Genomic DNA, 15,829 nt, shown 5'->3' with positions numbered 1-15,829 from the left:
TTGGTTAATGTAGCAAACATTTTGGGGAATCGAGTCACGGGGACTTGGCAGATTTGAGGACTCGAGACTTCCTTGACTTAACGTTGTTAAAGACTCGACATGACTTGACTTGATTTAAGGAATATTTACATTTTCTCAAATATTGAGGAGTTAACGTTAAGATTTTTTTTTTTTTTTTAGTTTTCTTAAAAAAACATGGAAAACATTGGGCGTCTGCTTTTGCGGAGTTGCGTACAAACCTGGCAACCGAACAACAACAAACACCGCTACACGAAATTCAGATCCCACAAAGGAGGGAGAATCTAACACTAGACGTCTTGGCGGCTCAAAGGCTGCTTATGATTAGTGTGCGGAATTTTTCTTTAGACTAACATTTGAAATGAATTTCCATGGCTTAATGTAGGTCTAATGTCAGTATTATTTGCATTTTAGGCTCTGTAGTTGTATGTATTGTCATTTTATGTGTATATATGTATGTATATATATATATATACACTGTATATAAACAATTCAGTTGTATGGATTGTACATTGTATGAGTATTACAGTGTTTCTGTTACAGATCAAACTCTTTTTGTAACATATTTAAATGTGGATTCACACGGCTTGACTTGTTACCTTGCTTGATTCTTGCGAGAATGACTTCGGACTTGCTTGAGACTTGACACATATTATGTGTGACTTTTTCCCGTCATCTCAGATTCATACTCTGCATCTGGAAAAAAGGCCACACTGACACACGGACGGATGGAACCTCCGTCGAGTAAGCGTGAGCGAAAATGGGTGTGCAACTCTGGGAAGAAAGGCATAAAAGATTAGGTCATGGTTACATAATCATTAATATTACATTTTTTTTATTATGAACTAGGTCACAATGGTTTGTGATCTTTAAAAAGTGGGTCCCCATATAAAAAGCTTGGGAAACACCGGCCCTGTGTACGTATGTGTAGTACAGTTATATATGTGGATTTGTACTGTGTGTCTGTCTCTCTCTCCCTCTCTGGACCTTTTCTAGTATAAACACTGATCTTATCAGGACCAGTAATCATCATGGAGACCAAATTTCGGAGGAACTGGCCGAGTTAAGGGCTAACATTTGAGTCGTGGTTAAGTTACGGTTAGGTTAGGCACTAATAATTCATGGTTAGGGTTACCCTGTCCAAATGAATGAAGTCAAAGCAAGTCTGCGAAAAGATCATGTGAAATATGAGAATGTGTCTGTGTGTGTGAGGTCGATCGCTGGGCCACAATGACGAGGAGTCAAAGGTGGTGAGTGAAAGATCACGCAAGGACGTCCAGAAAATGTCTCTTGTGGAAAGCAGGCAGTGTGCTACGTTTATTTTGACCCTGAAATATGTCACACTAAGTTGGGAAAATGTTCTCTGCTATACCAGCTCGGTACTAGTGCTGGTATTCGTGTGTGTGTGTGTGTGGGGGGGGGGGGGGGTATCATGCTATATCTGTCCTGGGACACTCTCCAAGGCAAGTGCCTGGGATCTCTGCCTGTTGGCGAGTATGAAAGTGTGTGCATGCACATGATGGGGTTACAAATAAGACGGCGAAGCTTATTAATACCTCCACTGACAAACACACGGGCTGTGGCTCCCGACTGCCACGATGGCTCAAGGAAAACACAGGAGAGACTGAAGCCGGGGCCGTTTGTTTGGGAACCACACCGGGGTCAACTGGGATCAGGCTGAATCTGAAACCTCAGGCACAGATCGCAAAAGAGGAGTCACACCTCAACACACAGACCCGTAAACAACTCGCTTAGTTTGTGACCTTTGAGTGTGAAAAAGTGAAAAGATATCTGGAATCTGACGAGAGACAAAGGACAGCAGTCATGCGAGGCTCAGGAGGAGCAGAGTGAGTGAAGCAGCTGCGTGTGATTGTGTGAATATTAGACATTTCTGTTCAGTATTTGACAGATATTGACACTGCTCTTGTTGCATGTGAGCAGTTTGAAACGTTTTTTTTTTTTACGTTACATTCAAAATGACTCAATCATTCAAGATGGGGTGTCAAATGTACGGCCCGCGGGCCAGAACCGGGCCACCCAAGGGTCCAATCCGGCCAACAAAATGTTATGTTGCCATTCAGGGGATTGAATAATCTACTCTCTGTCGTGTATCATGAGATGAATGTGCTGAAACAATGACTTGATTTTAATACAGTAAACGATTGGAGTGAATTCAGATGGAAGATGTGAAAGCTAAATCTTTTTGGTATGAAAGAAATATGAATGCCATTGTGTTTTATGGTTAAGTTACGTACAATGTAAAATTATGAGATAAAAAGTCGACATATCTCATAAATTCGACTTTATCTCATAATTATGAATTTTGTCTCATAATTTCAATGTTTATGATTACAGTCTAATCACGATGTGAAATACTATATTGGTCATTTTCAGGCACTAAATGTTTTGTGCCTTTGTAGATCCACTGTATGTTGTGTAAATGGTAAATTATTGAAATTGCACTTATTTTTCCTCAAGAAATTTCAGGTTGTTCATTATACGCTTTGTAAAAAGATGCTTCATTCAGTGTGAGACAAAGGCAAACATTTGGAGATCTTTTTGTTTATAGGTTGGTATGCTATTATTTTACTGGTGCGCCCCACTTGAGATCAGATGCACTGCAAAAAATGAAATGTACTATGAGTACAAAATGATGTACTAGAGTAATTGACTTGAACTCAGTGTATTTATCTAATCACACCATTTTTCATGATTTGACTTGTTTCAAGGTTGTTAGGTGATATTTTCTTGTTTTTTAGTGGCATTTTTTTTTGCAGTGTGTGACCCCTGAACTAAAATGAGTTAATTAAAGAAAACACTTAACATTATAGTACAGTAAAAATATAGTAATACTATGCTAATAATTTCTTTACCATTTCTAATGCCAAGCTGTAATTGCACTGGAAATAAAATAGTATTACTATACTATTACCTCCTTATTACCATGCTGTTACGCGACCGTATTGCACAAAGTGCAATGAACAATACATTTGGGTCCTAAATGTTCACATATCTACAGAATCGTCATGTGTGGTTGCTGCGCTGAGAGCCAGAGAGAGTCTAAATACAGCTTGGTGTCACATGAGGAAATTAGAGCTACGAGGTGTAGTGCTTGCATGTGAGAGTCATAACGATTGTGTGTCTTGTTTTGGAAGCTCAAAGGGAGAGGATTTCTCCACCGCCATCCTAAAGCAGAAGCAGAGACCCAACAGACTCGTCGTGGATGAAGTCATCAATGAAGACAGCAGCATTGTCAGCCTGTCACAGGTGTGTCTGTGTGTGTGTGTTACGACCAGGCCTAGTGAAAATCGGATCATCAACAGTGTGTGTGAATACATTTACACCACTTGTGTGTGTGTGTGTGTGTGTGTGTGTGTGTGTGTGTGTGTGTGTGTTTCTGCCAGAATAAGATGGAGGAGCTGCAGCTCTTCCGGGGGGACACAGTGGTGTTGAGAGGGCGGAAACAACGGCAGACAGTGTGCATCGTCCTAACTGACGACACCTGTGCGGATGAACGGATCCGGATGAATCGCGTGACGCGTAGTAACCTGCGCGTCCGGCTTGGTGATGTCATCAGGTAACTCATCTGATTCAGACAGACCGATTGATTGATATAAATGAAATGAATCACGATACAACTGGACACATTTCTTTAGGCAGGACTGATCATATGTAATGGCCGGAGTCTTGGAAGATAAATCATCTGTAATCATCTGTGTGTGTCGCCACAGTATCCATGCCTGCCCTGATATCAAGTATGGAAAAAAGATTCATGTTCTCCCCATAGATGACACCATTGAAGGCCTGACTGGGAGCCTCTTTGAGGTTTTCCTCAAACCGTACTTTCTGGAGGCTTACCGGCCCGTACACAAAGGTACCACAACAACATCACAGAGCTCAACCCATCACGGCAACAGCACCCAACACGTTACACTGCACCTCTGTCTCTGTGTACTGTCAGGTGACATCTTCCTGGTGAGGGGGAGCATGCGAGCAGTGGAGTTCAAGGTGGTGGAAACAGACCCCAGCCCTCACTGCATCGTCGCCCCAGACACTGTCATGTACTGTGAGGGAGAGCCAATCAAAAGAGAGGTCTGTGACGGATTAATGAACCTCTGGTGTCTGCGCTGTCATTGTATGTTGCATTCAGGGGATTGAATGATCTACTCTCTGTCGTGTATCATGAGATGAATGTGCTGAAACAATGACTCGATTTTAATACAGTAAACGACTGGAGTGAATTCAGATGGAAGATGTGAAAGCTGAATCTTTTTGGTATAAAAGAAATATGAATGCCATTTTGTTTCATGGTTAAATTACGTACAGTGTAAAATTATGAGATAAAAAGTCGACATATCTCATAATTTTGACTTACTTTGAGGATATTTTTGTTATCAAGGATAAGTTTTATCTCTTTTTTTTCTGGCAGAAGGAAATGGACTTCCATAACTGACCGTGTTGTAATGTAACGGAATACAAATATCTTGTTACTTTACAACTTTTTACTTTTATGTCTTCTAACTATCTTTGTTACTCGTTACTACCAAATAAAGTCTTAATTAGCTGCTTTACGCTACAGTTTTGCCATTCAGCCATTCACACGCTTCAACATGGGATTAAGTGTCTTGCTCAAGGACACATATAGACTAGAACAGCCAGATATTGAGCCCACAACCTTCCGGTTAAAAGACAACTTGTCCTACCACTGAGCACCATAGCTCAATAGTTTTACTTCTAAAACTTAAGCACATTTTATATCAGAAAATTACTATTACTAAGTATAGTAAATGTCATATACTTTAAGACTTTTACTTAAGTAATATTATAAAAAAAAGGGACTTCTACCAAAGTCATTTTCTGGTGAGATACTTGGTGAAGGTGAAATATCACCTTTAAGGTACTTTATACAAGAGTGCTAACTGAAATGCAGCAGACATGCAGTTTAATATGCTTCAAATTGCCCTTCTAATCCTTTCTGCATGAAAGGCATTGATACTGAACAGGACCATTATAGCACTGTAACTGATCATTATCTCTCTCTCTTTCTCTCTCTCTCTCTCTCTCTCTCTCTCTCTCTCTCTCTTCAATCTGCCGTCATTGGCCTAGCTGTAGTCCCAAGACACCAAGCGTTTTTTTTCCAAGCATGCCACATTAAAACAATTAAAAACTCACCTTATTTGTTTTGCATCCTGCCCCGTGATAGGACGAAGAGGAGAACCTAAATGACATCGGCTACGATGACATCGGAGGCTGTCGAAAGCAGCTCGCTCAGATCAAAGAGATGGTTGAACTTCCTCTCAGACACCCGGGTCTCTTCAAGGCGATAGGAGTTAAGGTGTGTGTTACACGCAACACACATCCTATGCCGGTTCTGAAAAAGTCTGTGTTTGCCCCAGAGATGGTTCTAAACGGGAAGTTCCCATGCACGGTTAAATTGAGCTATGGTTGTTGTTCAACTACGCCGTTCAGTTGGGCTACAGTGTTGCCAGATCTTGCAAGCAACCAGGTCTATGAAAACAAGCCCAAACAAGTGACTTCTCTAGGTAAAAGTGAAATGAACATTAAACATCAATAATAATAAATAACCCTCATGAAAGTAATCACAATGCTTGTAAGCCAGGAGCCTCAGGAGCTCAATCTGAGGAAAAACATAAGCAAAATTAACCCAAAAAACCCAATAAAAGGCTAAAGGTTTGATTCACTTAGATGAACCAACTCAACCCAATTAACTACATAACGAATGTTGCTTTTTTTTAACCAAAAGGGTCACGTATGAAATAAATTCACAAAGACGAATAACTAAACACATTTTAGCTACAATTTCAGTTAGTTTTATAAACACACAATCCAGTTTCAATTAGTTATTTGTTGTTTGTTTTTAAACTCTACTTTTTACTAGTTTTCATTAACTGTAATAACCTGGGTTGAGTCGAATCTGGTCCAACTGAAGGTATAGAGCCGGTGGAAACACGTTATATGAGCAATTAGACTTGGGTTTCAGCCAGACTAACATGTTAACTAACATGTATTTTTAAAGTCCAGTTTTTGTCAGACTAACACAACAATTTGTTTTTTTCCTCATGTAAACATACTGACTGTGTGTGCCCCTCGTCTCTGACAGCCCCCCAGAGGCATCCTGCTGTACGGCCCTGCAGGGACAGGAAAGACCCTGGTGGCCCGAGCTGTCGCCAATGAAACCGGTGCCTTCTTTTTCCTCATCAATGGTGAGGTTTGCTACACAGTGACGTGGTGAGACCAACTGTACCGAGGAAAAGCTGAAGAAATGGGCTGATCCTGTTTCACCAGGATTTGTTTTGGAGAAAATTTATTTTTCCAAAAAATACTTTTCAGAGTTAATAGAAACAGATTGGAGATTCTGGTTCACGCACAGTTTTTCCCCCCACTGATGGCTCTGTGTCTCACATGCTGCACATCATTCTGTGACTAGGGCCTGAGATCATGAGCAAACTGGCGGGAGAGTCGGAGAGCAACCTAAGAAAGGCGTTTGAGGAAGCGGAGAAAAACGCTCCAGCCATCATCTTCATTGATGAGTTGGATGCAATCGCTCCCAAGAGAGAGAAGGTAATCAGCAGCCAGCAAGTTATGAAGAATATTTCTGCTGGATCAGACCAGTTTACGTGTGTGTGTGTGTGTGTGTGTGTGTGTGTGTGTTGTGTGTGTAGACCCACGGTGAGGTAGAGCGGCGTATCGTGTCCCAGCTCCTGACCCTGATGGACGGCCTAAAGCAAAGAGCTCATGTGGTTGTCATGGCAGCAACAAACCGGCCTAACAGCATTGACCCTGCTCTGAGACGCTTTGGTCAGGACACACACACGCACACACACTTTCTGTCTGTCTGTCTGTCTGTCTGTCTATCTATCTATCTATCTATCTATCTATCTATCTATCTATCTATCTGGTCCTGACAAGGTCAGTGTTTATGTCAGAAAAGGTCCTAAAGAGGTCGCTAATCCAAGTACACACACACACACACACACACACACACACAGATGACGCACATATACAAATATGGTGATGTTTGTCTTCAGGCAGGTTTGATCGTGAGATTGACATTGGAATCCCAGATTCGACCGGCAGACTGGAGATCCTGCAGATCCACACCAAAAACATGAAACTGGCTGATGATGTCGATCTAGAGAGGGTGAGAAAGTCCAGCAGTTCAGGCCAACGCACGTAAAAAAAAAACTAAAAAAACTTAATGATTACACTTATATGGAAATTACATTTGGAGCAACAATTTGATTGGCAATTTAAAAAAATAAACGAATTAAATATACATTAAAATACATTTGTGCTGATTTTGTCTAATCCCAGTGTTATGGATAAAAAATAAAGTAAGATGCCCAATGCAGCAAACACACCACCATCAATCAAGATATGGGGGTGTGCCACTTATTATTATTAATTATAATAACTATAATAATAACAATAACAGTAATAATAATAATAATATAAAACTAAGTTCATTACTATATTTCAGATCGCCATGGACACCCATGGTCATGTGGGCGCTGACCTGGCGGCTCTGTGCTCAGAAGCTGCTTTGCAGGCCATTCGCAAGAAGTTGATTCTCATAGACCTGGAGGATGAATCCATTGATGCTGACCTGCTCAACTCAATGGCTGTCACGATGGACGACTTCAAAGTACACACACACACACTGTTTTTTTTTTATTTTTTATTTATTTTATTTTTTTTTGTTTGTTTTAAACCAATATCAGTCCTCACGGAACTACTGATGATTATTAGGGAAAATAATAAAATAAATAAAAAAGCATGCAAGATTAAAGTCAGAATTCTGAGATTAGAGAAAAAGTCAGAATTCTTTTTTAACAATATGCAAGAAAGAAATGATAAAATACTCTAGCTGTGTCTAGGTGTGTTTAAGGGCTCTCCTTTCCCTCACACCATCTCTTCTTTCAATCAGTGGGCGCTGAGTCAGAGCAACCCATCAGCTCTGAGAGAGACTGTTGCAGAGGTTCCTCAGGTCACTTGGGTGGACATCGGAGGACTGGACGAGGTCAAGAGAGAGCTACAAGAGCTTGTTCAGGTGGAAGAAAACACATCCATACTCCCACTGGGAGCCACGTTTGCACAGTAACACTTATCAACCCATTAACTAGTGATGGTTTGTAATTATTAACCATCCATTGAACTTAATCTTGTCACTATCAGTACCCTGTTGAGTATCCGGACAAATTCCTGAAGTTTGGGATGACACCGTCCCGAGGCGTGTTGTTCTACGGTCCTCCGGGCTGCGGGAAAACCCTTCTGGCTAAAGCCATTGCCAACGAGTGCCAAGCAAACTTTGTCTCCATTAAAGGTCCTGAGATGCTCACCATGTGGTTTGGAGAGTCAGAGGCCAATGTCAGGGACGTGTTCGATAAGGTAAGGGCGGCTGAAATGTCCATTTGTAACATTTAGGTTAAAAAGGATTTTTACTGGCAGAAACACAAGCACTGCCATGTTTCTACAGTAGCCTAAACAGACAATTTAGCCAGTCCCATCCCTACAGTTTAGGGATGGGACGATACCACTTCTTTTGTGTCTGATACCAATATTGCAAACTCTACTGATACCAATATTAGTCCGAAAAATTCGTTATTTTTTATTAAACATTATACCGATACCGAAGAAAACAGCAGAGGAGCCTTTTTGTGTGGTACAATCTGCAGTCTCACTATTAGATGTCACTAATTCTTACACTCACTGGACCTTTAAGAAATAAAGAATAATCTAGGAGAATGGCCAACTCCAACTCTGCCATGTGTCCCGTTGTGATCTCTGTAACCAGGCCAGACAGGCAGCGCCCTGCATCTTGTTTTTCGATGAATTAGACTCCATTGCTAAATCCAGAGGCGGCAGTGCTGGGGACGCAGGTGGCGCAGCCGACAGAGTCATCAACCAGATCCTCACCGAGATGGACGGCATGTCTGACAAAAAGAACGTTTTCATCATTGGTGCCACCAACAGGTGAGGGGAAGTCTTTGTTTGTTTCTGTTATTTGTTGTGATTACTTGTTAAAATCATTCTCTAATCCCACCAGACCTGACATCATAGACTCAGCCATCCTGAGACCTGGCCGTTTGGACCAGCTCATCTACATCCCACTCCCAGACAAACCGTCTCGCACCGCCATCCTAAATGCCAACCTACGGAAATCTCCTGTTGCACGTGTAAGTTACACACACACAATAATGATAAACAATATATACAGAGGCTCAAAGAATGTGCAGTATAGAGTGTCTTATAACCTTTTTTTCAACACGACTATATACAACTATATAAACACATCTGAGCACAAAAGTACAAAATGTCACAGTTCAGAGTTCACTAGGCTCGTTTTTATGAACAAAAACCAAAAAAAGTAGTCTAAGTTTGTGACTTCTGTACAATTATTGCTACTTTATATCACTACTAAAACTGCGATATTAAATGAATCATAACTTTGACTCCTCAACACATAAGAAGACATGATTTGGATATTGGAGTTAGTCTTATTTGGATTTAGATTATTTTGCGATTAATTGTGCAAAGCCCTTGTTATGCCTTATCAGTGCGTTGTTTACAAACATAAAAGTAAATTCACACCGAGAATCTAAACACTATTCGTATTCACAACACAACTATGTTTTTTTAGTAGTTTGTGTCTGTTTTTCCTCTGTGTCGTGTAGGACGTGGATCTGGAGTACCTGTCCAACATCACAGACGGTTTCTCCGGAGCTGACCTGACAGAGATCTGCCAGCGAGCCTGTAAGCTGGCCATCCGTGAGGCGATCGAGGCTGAGATCAAGGCTGAGCGTCAGAGGCAGAACAGACCAGGAATTCCCATGGTCAGACTGGTCAGGCTTTCTACTGCATGTTATACGATACTAAACCAGGGGATTGACTCAGTTTGACTTTAATGAACAAACGCACTCTCCACTCCTCCAAGCAGTACCAGGCTGTGTGCGCTTGGTACAGCAAGAGAATGTAGAATATGAAAAGTTCCGTAAAGGGCGGAACTTTTTAGCATTAAGCCTTTGGACTGGGAACACACACGTGTGCCCGCACACACACACACACGACTGCGCAGAGAAGCCACATGTCCTCATAACATTTGCTTTCCTCTGTATCCAGGATGAGGATTTCGATCCAGTCCCTGAGATCAGAAAGGACCACTTTGAAGAGGCGATGCGATTTGCCCGTCGCTCTGTCAGTGACAACGACATCCGAAAATATGAGATGTTTGCTCAAACGCTGCAGCAGAGCCGAGGTTTTGGAAATTTCAGGTACAAATGCTCGCACAGTAAAGTGCTGTACATACAGTGTATCACGTGAGGGGACAAGTTGACCTCACTTTAGTTTGGCCCTCCAGCATATTCTTTTTTTTCTCCTGTCAGGTTTCCCTCTGCTACTGGGACTGAAGGTCAGGGGTCAAGCTCTGGGTCAGGAAGGTCAAACCTGTACAGAGAAGAAGGTGATGATGATCTGTATCAGTGACAGAACCCATCATAGAGCTGCACAGTGTTTGCTAACTTACTGTTGTGCCAGTCCTTCCTGCTGAGAGGGAAACGGGGTAATAAATAATGGTAAGGGTGGCATCCTTTTTCATGCTAAGCAATAAAATTAAAAAATATCTGGCTCTAGATGATGTTTTGTTTGAACGTCAACACCAATACATACACTTCTGAGACGCTGGCACTAAGAAAATCAACTATAAATGTGTCAACCATAACAAAACAAAATCCTTAACGCACTCTTAATTCTGTTTGCACAGTGTCCTTTATGTAAGTTGTGTGTATGTTTGAGTTTGGAATGTGATAAATAAATACATTTGTATAACTCAATGATAATGTTTTTTCTTTTCTTGCCACGGAAATGATATGTCTAGATTTGTACGAGCATCATTTCACAAATAATTACTGTGAATAACATGTATTTGAACACAAACGGCAAGGAACTCTGGAACCACATGGAGACAGTATGAAGTGAAATAATAATAGTACAAAGATTGGATTGATTGAAAGTTGCAATTTCACCCATTATCATCAGGAGATAACTGCTTTTGTTCTGTACTGAGACGAGCATTTATCTGAACTAAGTGTGAGGAAAACAAACAAACAAACAAATGTATTGATTTTAGAAAAAACAAATCAGTCAAAGACACTTTTGGTAATTAAAGGCCCGGAAGTGAGGAGTTAAGCATTGTAACAATTCAGAGTTGGCTTACCTGGAATGACCATGTCAGCTTTTTACTGGAGAAACTGGAAGTTTTTATGGGAATTGTGGTGTCATTGGTTGAGGACATGATACATGGTGATAGGCTGAGGGCTCTCTATTTCATACCTGACTCTGACTCTTTTCACAGCCCAGATTATAGTTGAGTAAATGTAAAAACAAAGTGTGTTTAAGTGTGTATCCTTACCATATTGCAACAAAAAAACCCTGATACCAGAGAGTCCAGGAGCCAGGAACTCCAACATCGGTATGTGTTATACCATGAGTATAAAAGATTGATAATGTGTCATTGTTATTAAACACTAAATCCTTGGTTCTCAAACTGTGGTATGTGGACCACCATTGGTATGTGAGCTTCCTCTGGTGGTACTTGGGGGACATTCAGAAATAATGCTCTACTGTATATACCAGGGTATGTGATTGAAGTGTGGAGAAAATATAACAAAATAATAAGGATTAGAGTCATGGCATATTTTGTGGCCTTTAAAGCAATATAATAATATAAATATAAAAAAATGTTACTGAAGGAGAGCCTTTCTAGTGGAGAAAAGTGATGCACTGCCCTATAAGATGCCCTTCCAACTGTTTCCAATCAAAAATGGTGCCGTTAAGTGCCGTTTTTTAACAAAGTTGGGCTTCTTTCTTGTGTCGTGCTAAATGGACAAGGGGACACAAATCTCACATGAATTGTTTTGAATTAAAGGCAAACCTTTACAAATAAAAGTGCTCATATAATGTGAACAACACATAATGTATTAGTCAAAATGGGTCAAAGGTCACAAATGACTTTAACTTTCTCACTCACTCAGGGACCGTAATAAGCACCAATTCACCTGTCCTCATTTCACTTGTCCTCATGTGACATTCTTTTTTTTTTTAATTCCGGGCAACATTTGTTTTACTCAGTAACGGATGTTGCACAAAAAAAGTGCACAAAAAAACCTACTCACAGTAACGCGAGTAAATGTAATTCATTACTTTCCGCCTCTGGAATTTACTATAACTATTTACTAAGTTCAACACTGACTTTGCTCGGCCTATTTACACCACTGTATTTTAACTTTGGCGATAATGGTGTATCTTCGAGAGCTCAATATTTTCTCAGATGGTAGTTGGTATAAAAAGTTTTAAACCACTTCGATAAATTAGTTGAAACCGTCCAGCGGAACCTTTCGTTTTCTCCAAAGGAAGTAGGGGAAGGCTTTCTGGGAAGCACCACCGACTCCGCTGTTTATTTCCGGCGAGAAACGGAAGTCCACGCAGGGCGACTGTGGAGGTGACCGAATGGCAGACAGCAACAACATTTTGATATAATAGGCAAGATTAGCACGGAACAAAGACAAGCGGAACATATTATATTCATATAGTCGCGGGTAAACCATGGGAGCCCATTTGGCCAGACGGTACATCACTGAGACGGACACCGAGCCGGACCCTGCGAAGAAGTATGAATTCGACCCAGCGTACGGCTTCGGAGAGCGAAAAGAGAGAGGTTCGTTTGCCTGAGGGTTATTTGCTTCATACTTCGCCATGGCAATTTGGACTGTACTTAATATCGTTATTAATCTTGGTAGTTAGAGTTGGTAAACGTTAACTGAGCTAGCTTTATTGCTAAACGTTAGCTAACTGGCATTAGCTTACTGCTGCCTTGTGTGCACTTGTTGTTTTGCCACATTCTTACAAATTTTGAATTAAAGTTAATTTATTATACATATTATATTATATTATTTATTATATTATAATACAGTAAGTCAGTGGTTCTCTAACTTTTTATACCAAGTTCCACCTGAGAAGATATTGAGCTCTCGTAGTAACACCATTGTCACCAACGTTAAAATACAGTGGTGAAAATAGGCCAAGCAAAGTCAGCTAAAGACTTTTCACAAGAGGCAGAGTTATTCCTAATAGATTATTTCTCTCTCATCATCCCCATTTTCTTCAAATATACTTAATATACTGGTATAGATAAATTAGCTTAAGGTGGAGTGAGAGATAAGGTGACTCTAATTATTATTTAATGTATTATTTCTTTTTTTGTTATTTGTTTTATTTTCTACACACCCTGGTCAAACGTCCTCAGTTTCCCTCTGATCATATACCCTGGTATATATTAGGGGTGGGAATCACAGGGGACCTCATGATACGACATGCAATACACGGTCCACAATACCGATAATATCACGATACAATGATTCTGTGATAATCAATATAATCATATAGCGATATGTCATGATATCTGTCTAACTGAAGAAAACAAATTGTCCATTAAAGGTGCAGGATTTCTCTATTTATTCATAACATAGAGAATAAAGTCTATGTATTGAATGTGGGGCATCTCCTAACTTAGCTTTCTCCGTCATTGTCCCAGTGTTAACTCCCTCTTCTTCGGCGAGGTTTCTCTCATTAATTTGAGCAGCGCCACCGCGCAGAGAGGTCACTTGGCAACGCCCAGCGAGTGAAACTGGCAGGCACTGTGTACTTAGAGCGCCTTCATTTGTTAGTTAAAATATCATTATTTACTCACCCTTGTATATACAATAGAACAATCCAAGTACCATCAGGGAAGCTCACGTACCGCTGGAGCTACACGTACCACCGTTTGAGAACCAAGGCCTTAGGTCAGCTAGCTGGCTCATAGTCGGGGTGGCAAATGTATTGACGTTTGCCTTGATAACGACAGTTACCAACATGACCGTTGTTTGAGATACTTTGCACACTGATATGTGCAAATATACAATGTTAAATCCACTTCTAATCATAGGTAACAGTTATTTTGAGTCAAATGTGTAGAGATGTGTTAGAGGTCAACTAATATCATTTTTTATGGCTAATGACAATCTTTAGGAATGAGGGCAGCTGATAACCTGTATATGAGGCCACACTTGTTTGATAAGATTATGGCTGTGCTTTAAGGTTTAGATTTTTAGTTGGTACCGATTGAAAATCATCACGACCAATTTCAGATAGTAAGTAGTAAATGATTGAGTTTTGCTCTTAAGTTAAAGTTGAAGAAAACAGTTTAGAGTGGTTTTAAACTGTCTCTGGCAAGACAAAAACGGATGCTGTGTCTGAGTGTTTGCAAATACACATTATTTTGTCTTATATTTAAACTTTGCTATATTAATATTGAAGAAAACTGTATAGTGATATGTTAATTGAATTGTCATCAGGCCTTGATAAAAATAATAGTAATAGTTCAATAATTACTAATGGCACACTAAAATTGTTAAATAAACATGTATTGAACTGTATTGAATTGGGACCAGCTCCCCTGTCACCCTCATACTGAGGATTGAATGGAACTTGAATTTGCTTTTAATGGAATCAGTGCATGCAGATTTATTACTGTAAAACCAAACAAATGCGCATTTGGATTAATAATATTAGTTCAAAAGTTTGTCCCTGTGAACCAATTTCAAACATGTCAATTTTAAATTAGAACTTAGCTGGTTTGTATTTCATTGCCTTTGAATTAGCACTGGAAACAAATAAGATTATTTAATTGAAAAGATTTGATAATTTACAATTCAGCGTGATTGTTTGCAGGAAGGAATGGGTTTGAGTAGGTCGGTTAAACCAGTACGTAAATAAAGTCAAAGGAATATTTAAAAAGTGTGTCAAAGTATTATTATTATTATTATTATTATTATTATTATTATTATTATTATAAAGGTTGTACAGGATTTAAACAGGCACACAGTTTGATTTAAGTCAATCCCTTAAAACACCGCTATCCATCACATGATACTGAACACCGAAGGATTACTGAAAATAAATGTTTGCCATTTTGGCAGAAATGGTTGCAAACCAGGAGCAGATGAACTTGGCCCAGCTGCCTTTGGAGCAGAGGGACTATTGTGCCCATCATCTCCTAAAACTCATGAAGTGCAAGAGGGACAACTGGCCCAACTTCCTGGCCTGCAAGCACGAGAGACATGACTGGGACTACTGTGAACACCAGGAGTAAGTGTTTAATGTTGAGATGCAGTTTATCTTAAAGACTTGATGGAGTTTTTTTTTTCTGAAGACATAAAATAATTCCATTTCGGACAGATCTTATTAAGAAGCTGAGGTAATTGGGATACTGAGATTTCTCAAAAAGTGAAAAATGAAATCACAATAACCTGCAGTGGCACTTAATATTCAAGATCTTAAATGTCCTGTTTTGACTGAAAGGAAGAACATTGACATAATGATGTACACCTACATTTGACACCGACTATATTCCCTGTTCTCTTTCTGTCTAAAGCTATGTGATGCGTATGAAGGAGTACGAGAGGGAGAGGAGGCTCCAGCTGAGGAAGAAGAGAATTGAGGCCCAGGCTCAAGCCGCATAATCAGTACATCCTCTTATTCTTTGTATATATGAGCTACTGTTCACAATAAACAATTGAGTTTCATCTTCAGCACCTGTGGTCTTAATCTTGTCAAAACATCCTTTAACATAACCACAAATATGACTGTCCATGCGGTTTAAAAATCTCCGCAGGAGAATGTTCTCTGATCTTTGCTAGCACAAAAGGAAAGAGATCTGAGAGACTAGAGCTGCAACTAACGATTATTTTCATAA

At 40.0% G+C, this 15,829-nt stretch overlaps 2 protein-coding genes across 3 annotated transcripts; both read left to right on the top strand.

The window, feature by feature from the left end:
* Nucleotides 1-1,524: 1,524 nt before the first annotated feature.
* On the top strand, nucleotides 1,525-10,868 carry zgc:136908 (Transitional endoplasmic reticulum ATPase). Of its 2 annotated transcripts, XM_058641571.1 has the most exons (18): nucleotides 1,525-1,865; nucleotides 3,174-3,285; nucleotides 3,423-3,595; nucleotides 3,750-3,892; nucleotides 3,980-4,110; nucleotides 5,222-5,353; nucleotides 6,140-6,242; nucleotides 6,467-6,600; nucleotides 6,702-6,837; nucleotides 7,068-7,180; nucleotides 7,520-7,684; nucleotides 7,967-8,089; nucleotides 8,215-8,427; nucleotides 8,834-9,012; nucleotides 9,086-9,215; nucleotides 9,714-9,872; nucleotides 10,159-10,310; nucleotides 10,422-10,868. In XM_058641571.1, exons 1-18 carry the CDS (start codon nucleotides 1,843-1,845, stop codon nucleotides 10,519-10,521), a joined length of 2,421 nt encoding a protein of 806 aa, XP_058497554.1. In that variant the 5' UTR covers nucleotides 1,525-1,842; the 3' UTR covers nucleotides 10,522-10,868. The 2 variants fall into 2 exon arrangements, with proteins under 2 accessions (XP_058497554.1, XP_058497555.1); XM_058641572.1 differs by lacking the exons at nucleotides 1,525-1,865; nucleotides 3,174-3,285 and having other exon boundaries at nucleotides 3,506-3,595; nucleotides 3,806-3,892.
* A 1,619-nt stretch (nucleotides 10,869-12,487) lies between these two features.
* On the top strand, nucleotides 12,488-15,665 carry ndufb7 (NADH:ubiquinone oxidoreductase subunit B7). The gene is made up of 3 exons (XM_058640582.1): nucleotides 12,488-12,751; nucleotides 15,054-15,222; nucleotides 15,509-15,665. Exons 1-3 carry the CDS (start codon nucleotides 12,640-12,642, stop codon nucleotides 15,594-15,596), a joined length of 369 nt encoding a protein of 122 aa, XP_058496565.1. The 5' UTR covers nucleotides 12,488-12,639; the 3' UTR covers nucleotides 15,597-15,665.
* Nucleotides 15,666-15,829: the final 164 nt, after the last annotated feature.

This window comes from Solea solea, chromosome 10 (genome assembly GCF_958295425.1).
Source record: "Solea solea chromosome 10, fSolSol10.1, whole genome shotgun sequence".
In the NCBI taxonomy this organism is placed as follows: domain Eukaryota; kingdom Metazoa; phylum Chordata; class Actinopteri; order Pleuronectiformes; family Soleidae; genus Solea; species Solea solea.
This window is presented reverse-complemented; position numbering and strand designations above follow the sequence as displayed.

What these genes read in the sequence shown, in the direction of transcription:
- zgc:136908 (XM_058641571.1), top strand. Translation starts at nt 1,843, where the DNA reads ATGCGAGGCTCAGGAGGAGCAGA. An exon ending in CCCTGCTCTGAGACGCTTTG is followed by an intron (nt 6,838 to 7,067) that starts GTCAGGACACAC and finishes GTTTGTCTTCAG; the next exon opens with GCAGGTTTGATCGTGAGATT. An exon ending in ATCATTGGTGCCACCAACAG is followed by an intron (nt 9,013 to 9,085) that starts GTGAGGGGAAGT and finishes TAATCCCACCAG; the next exon opens with ACCTGACATCATAGACTCAG.
- ndufb7 (XM_058640582.1), top strand. Translation starts at nt 12,640, where the DNA reads ATGGGAGCCCATTTGGCCAGACGGTACATCACTGAGACGGACACCGAG. An exon ending in CGGAGAGCGAAAAGAGAGAG is followed by an intron (nt 12,752 to 15,053) that starts GTTCGTTTGCCT and finishes CCATTTTGGCAG; the next exon opens with AAATGGTTGCAAACCAGGAG. An exon ending in GACTACTGTGAACACCAGGA is followed by an intron (nt 15,223 to 15,508) that starts GTAAGTGTTTAA and finishes TTCTGTCTAAAG; the next exon opens with CTATGTGATGCGTATGAAGG.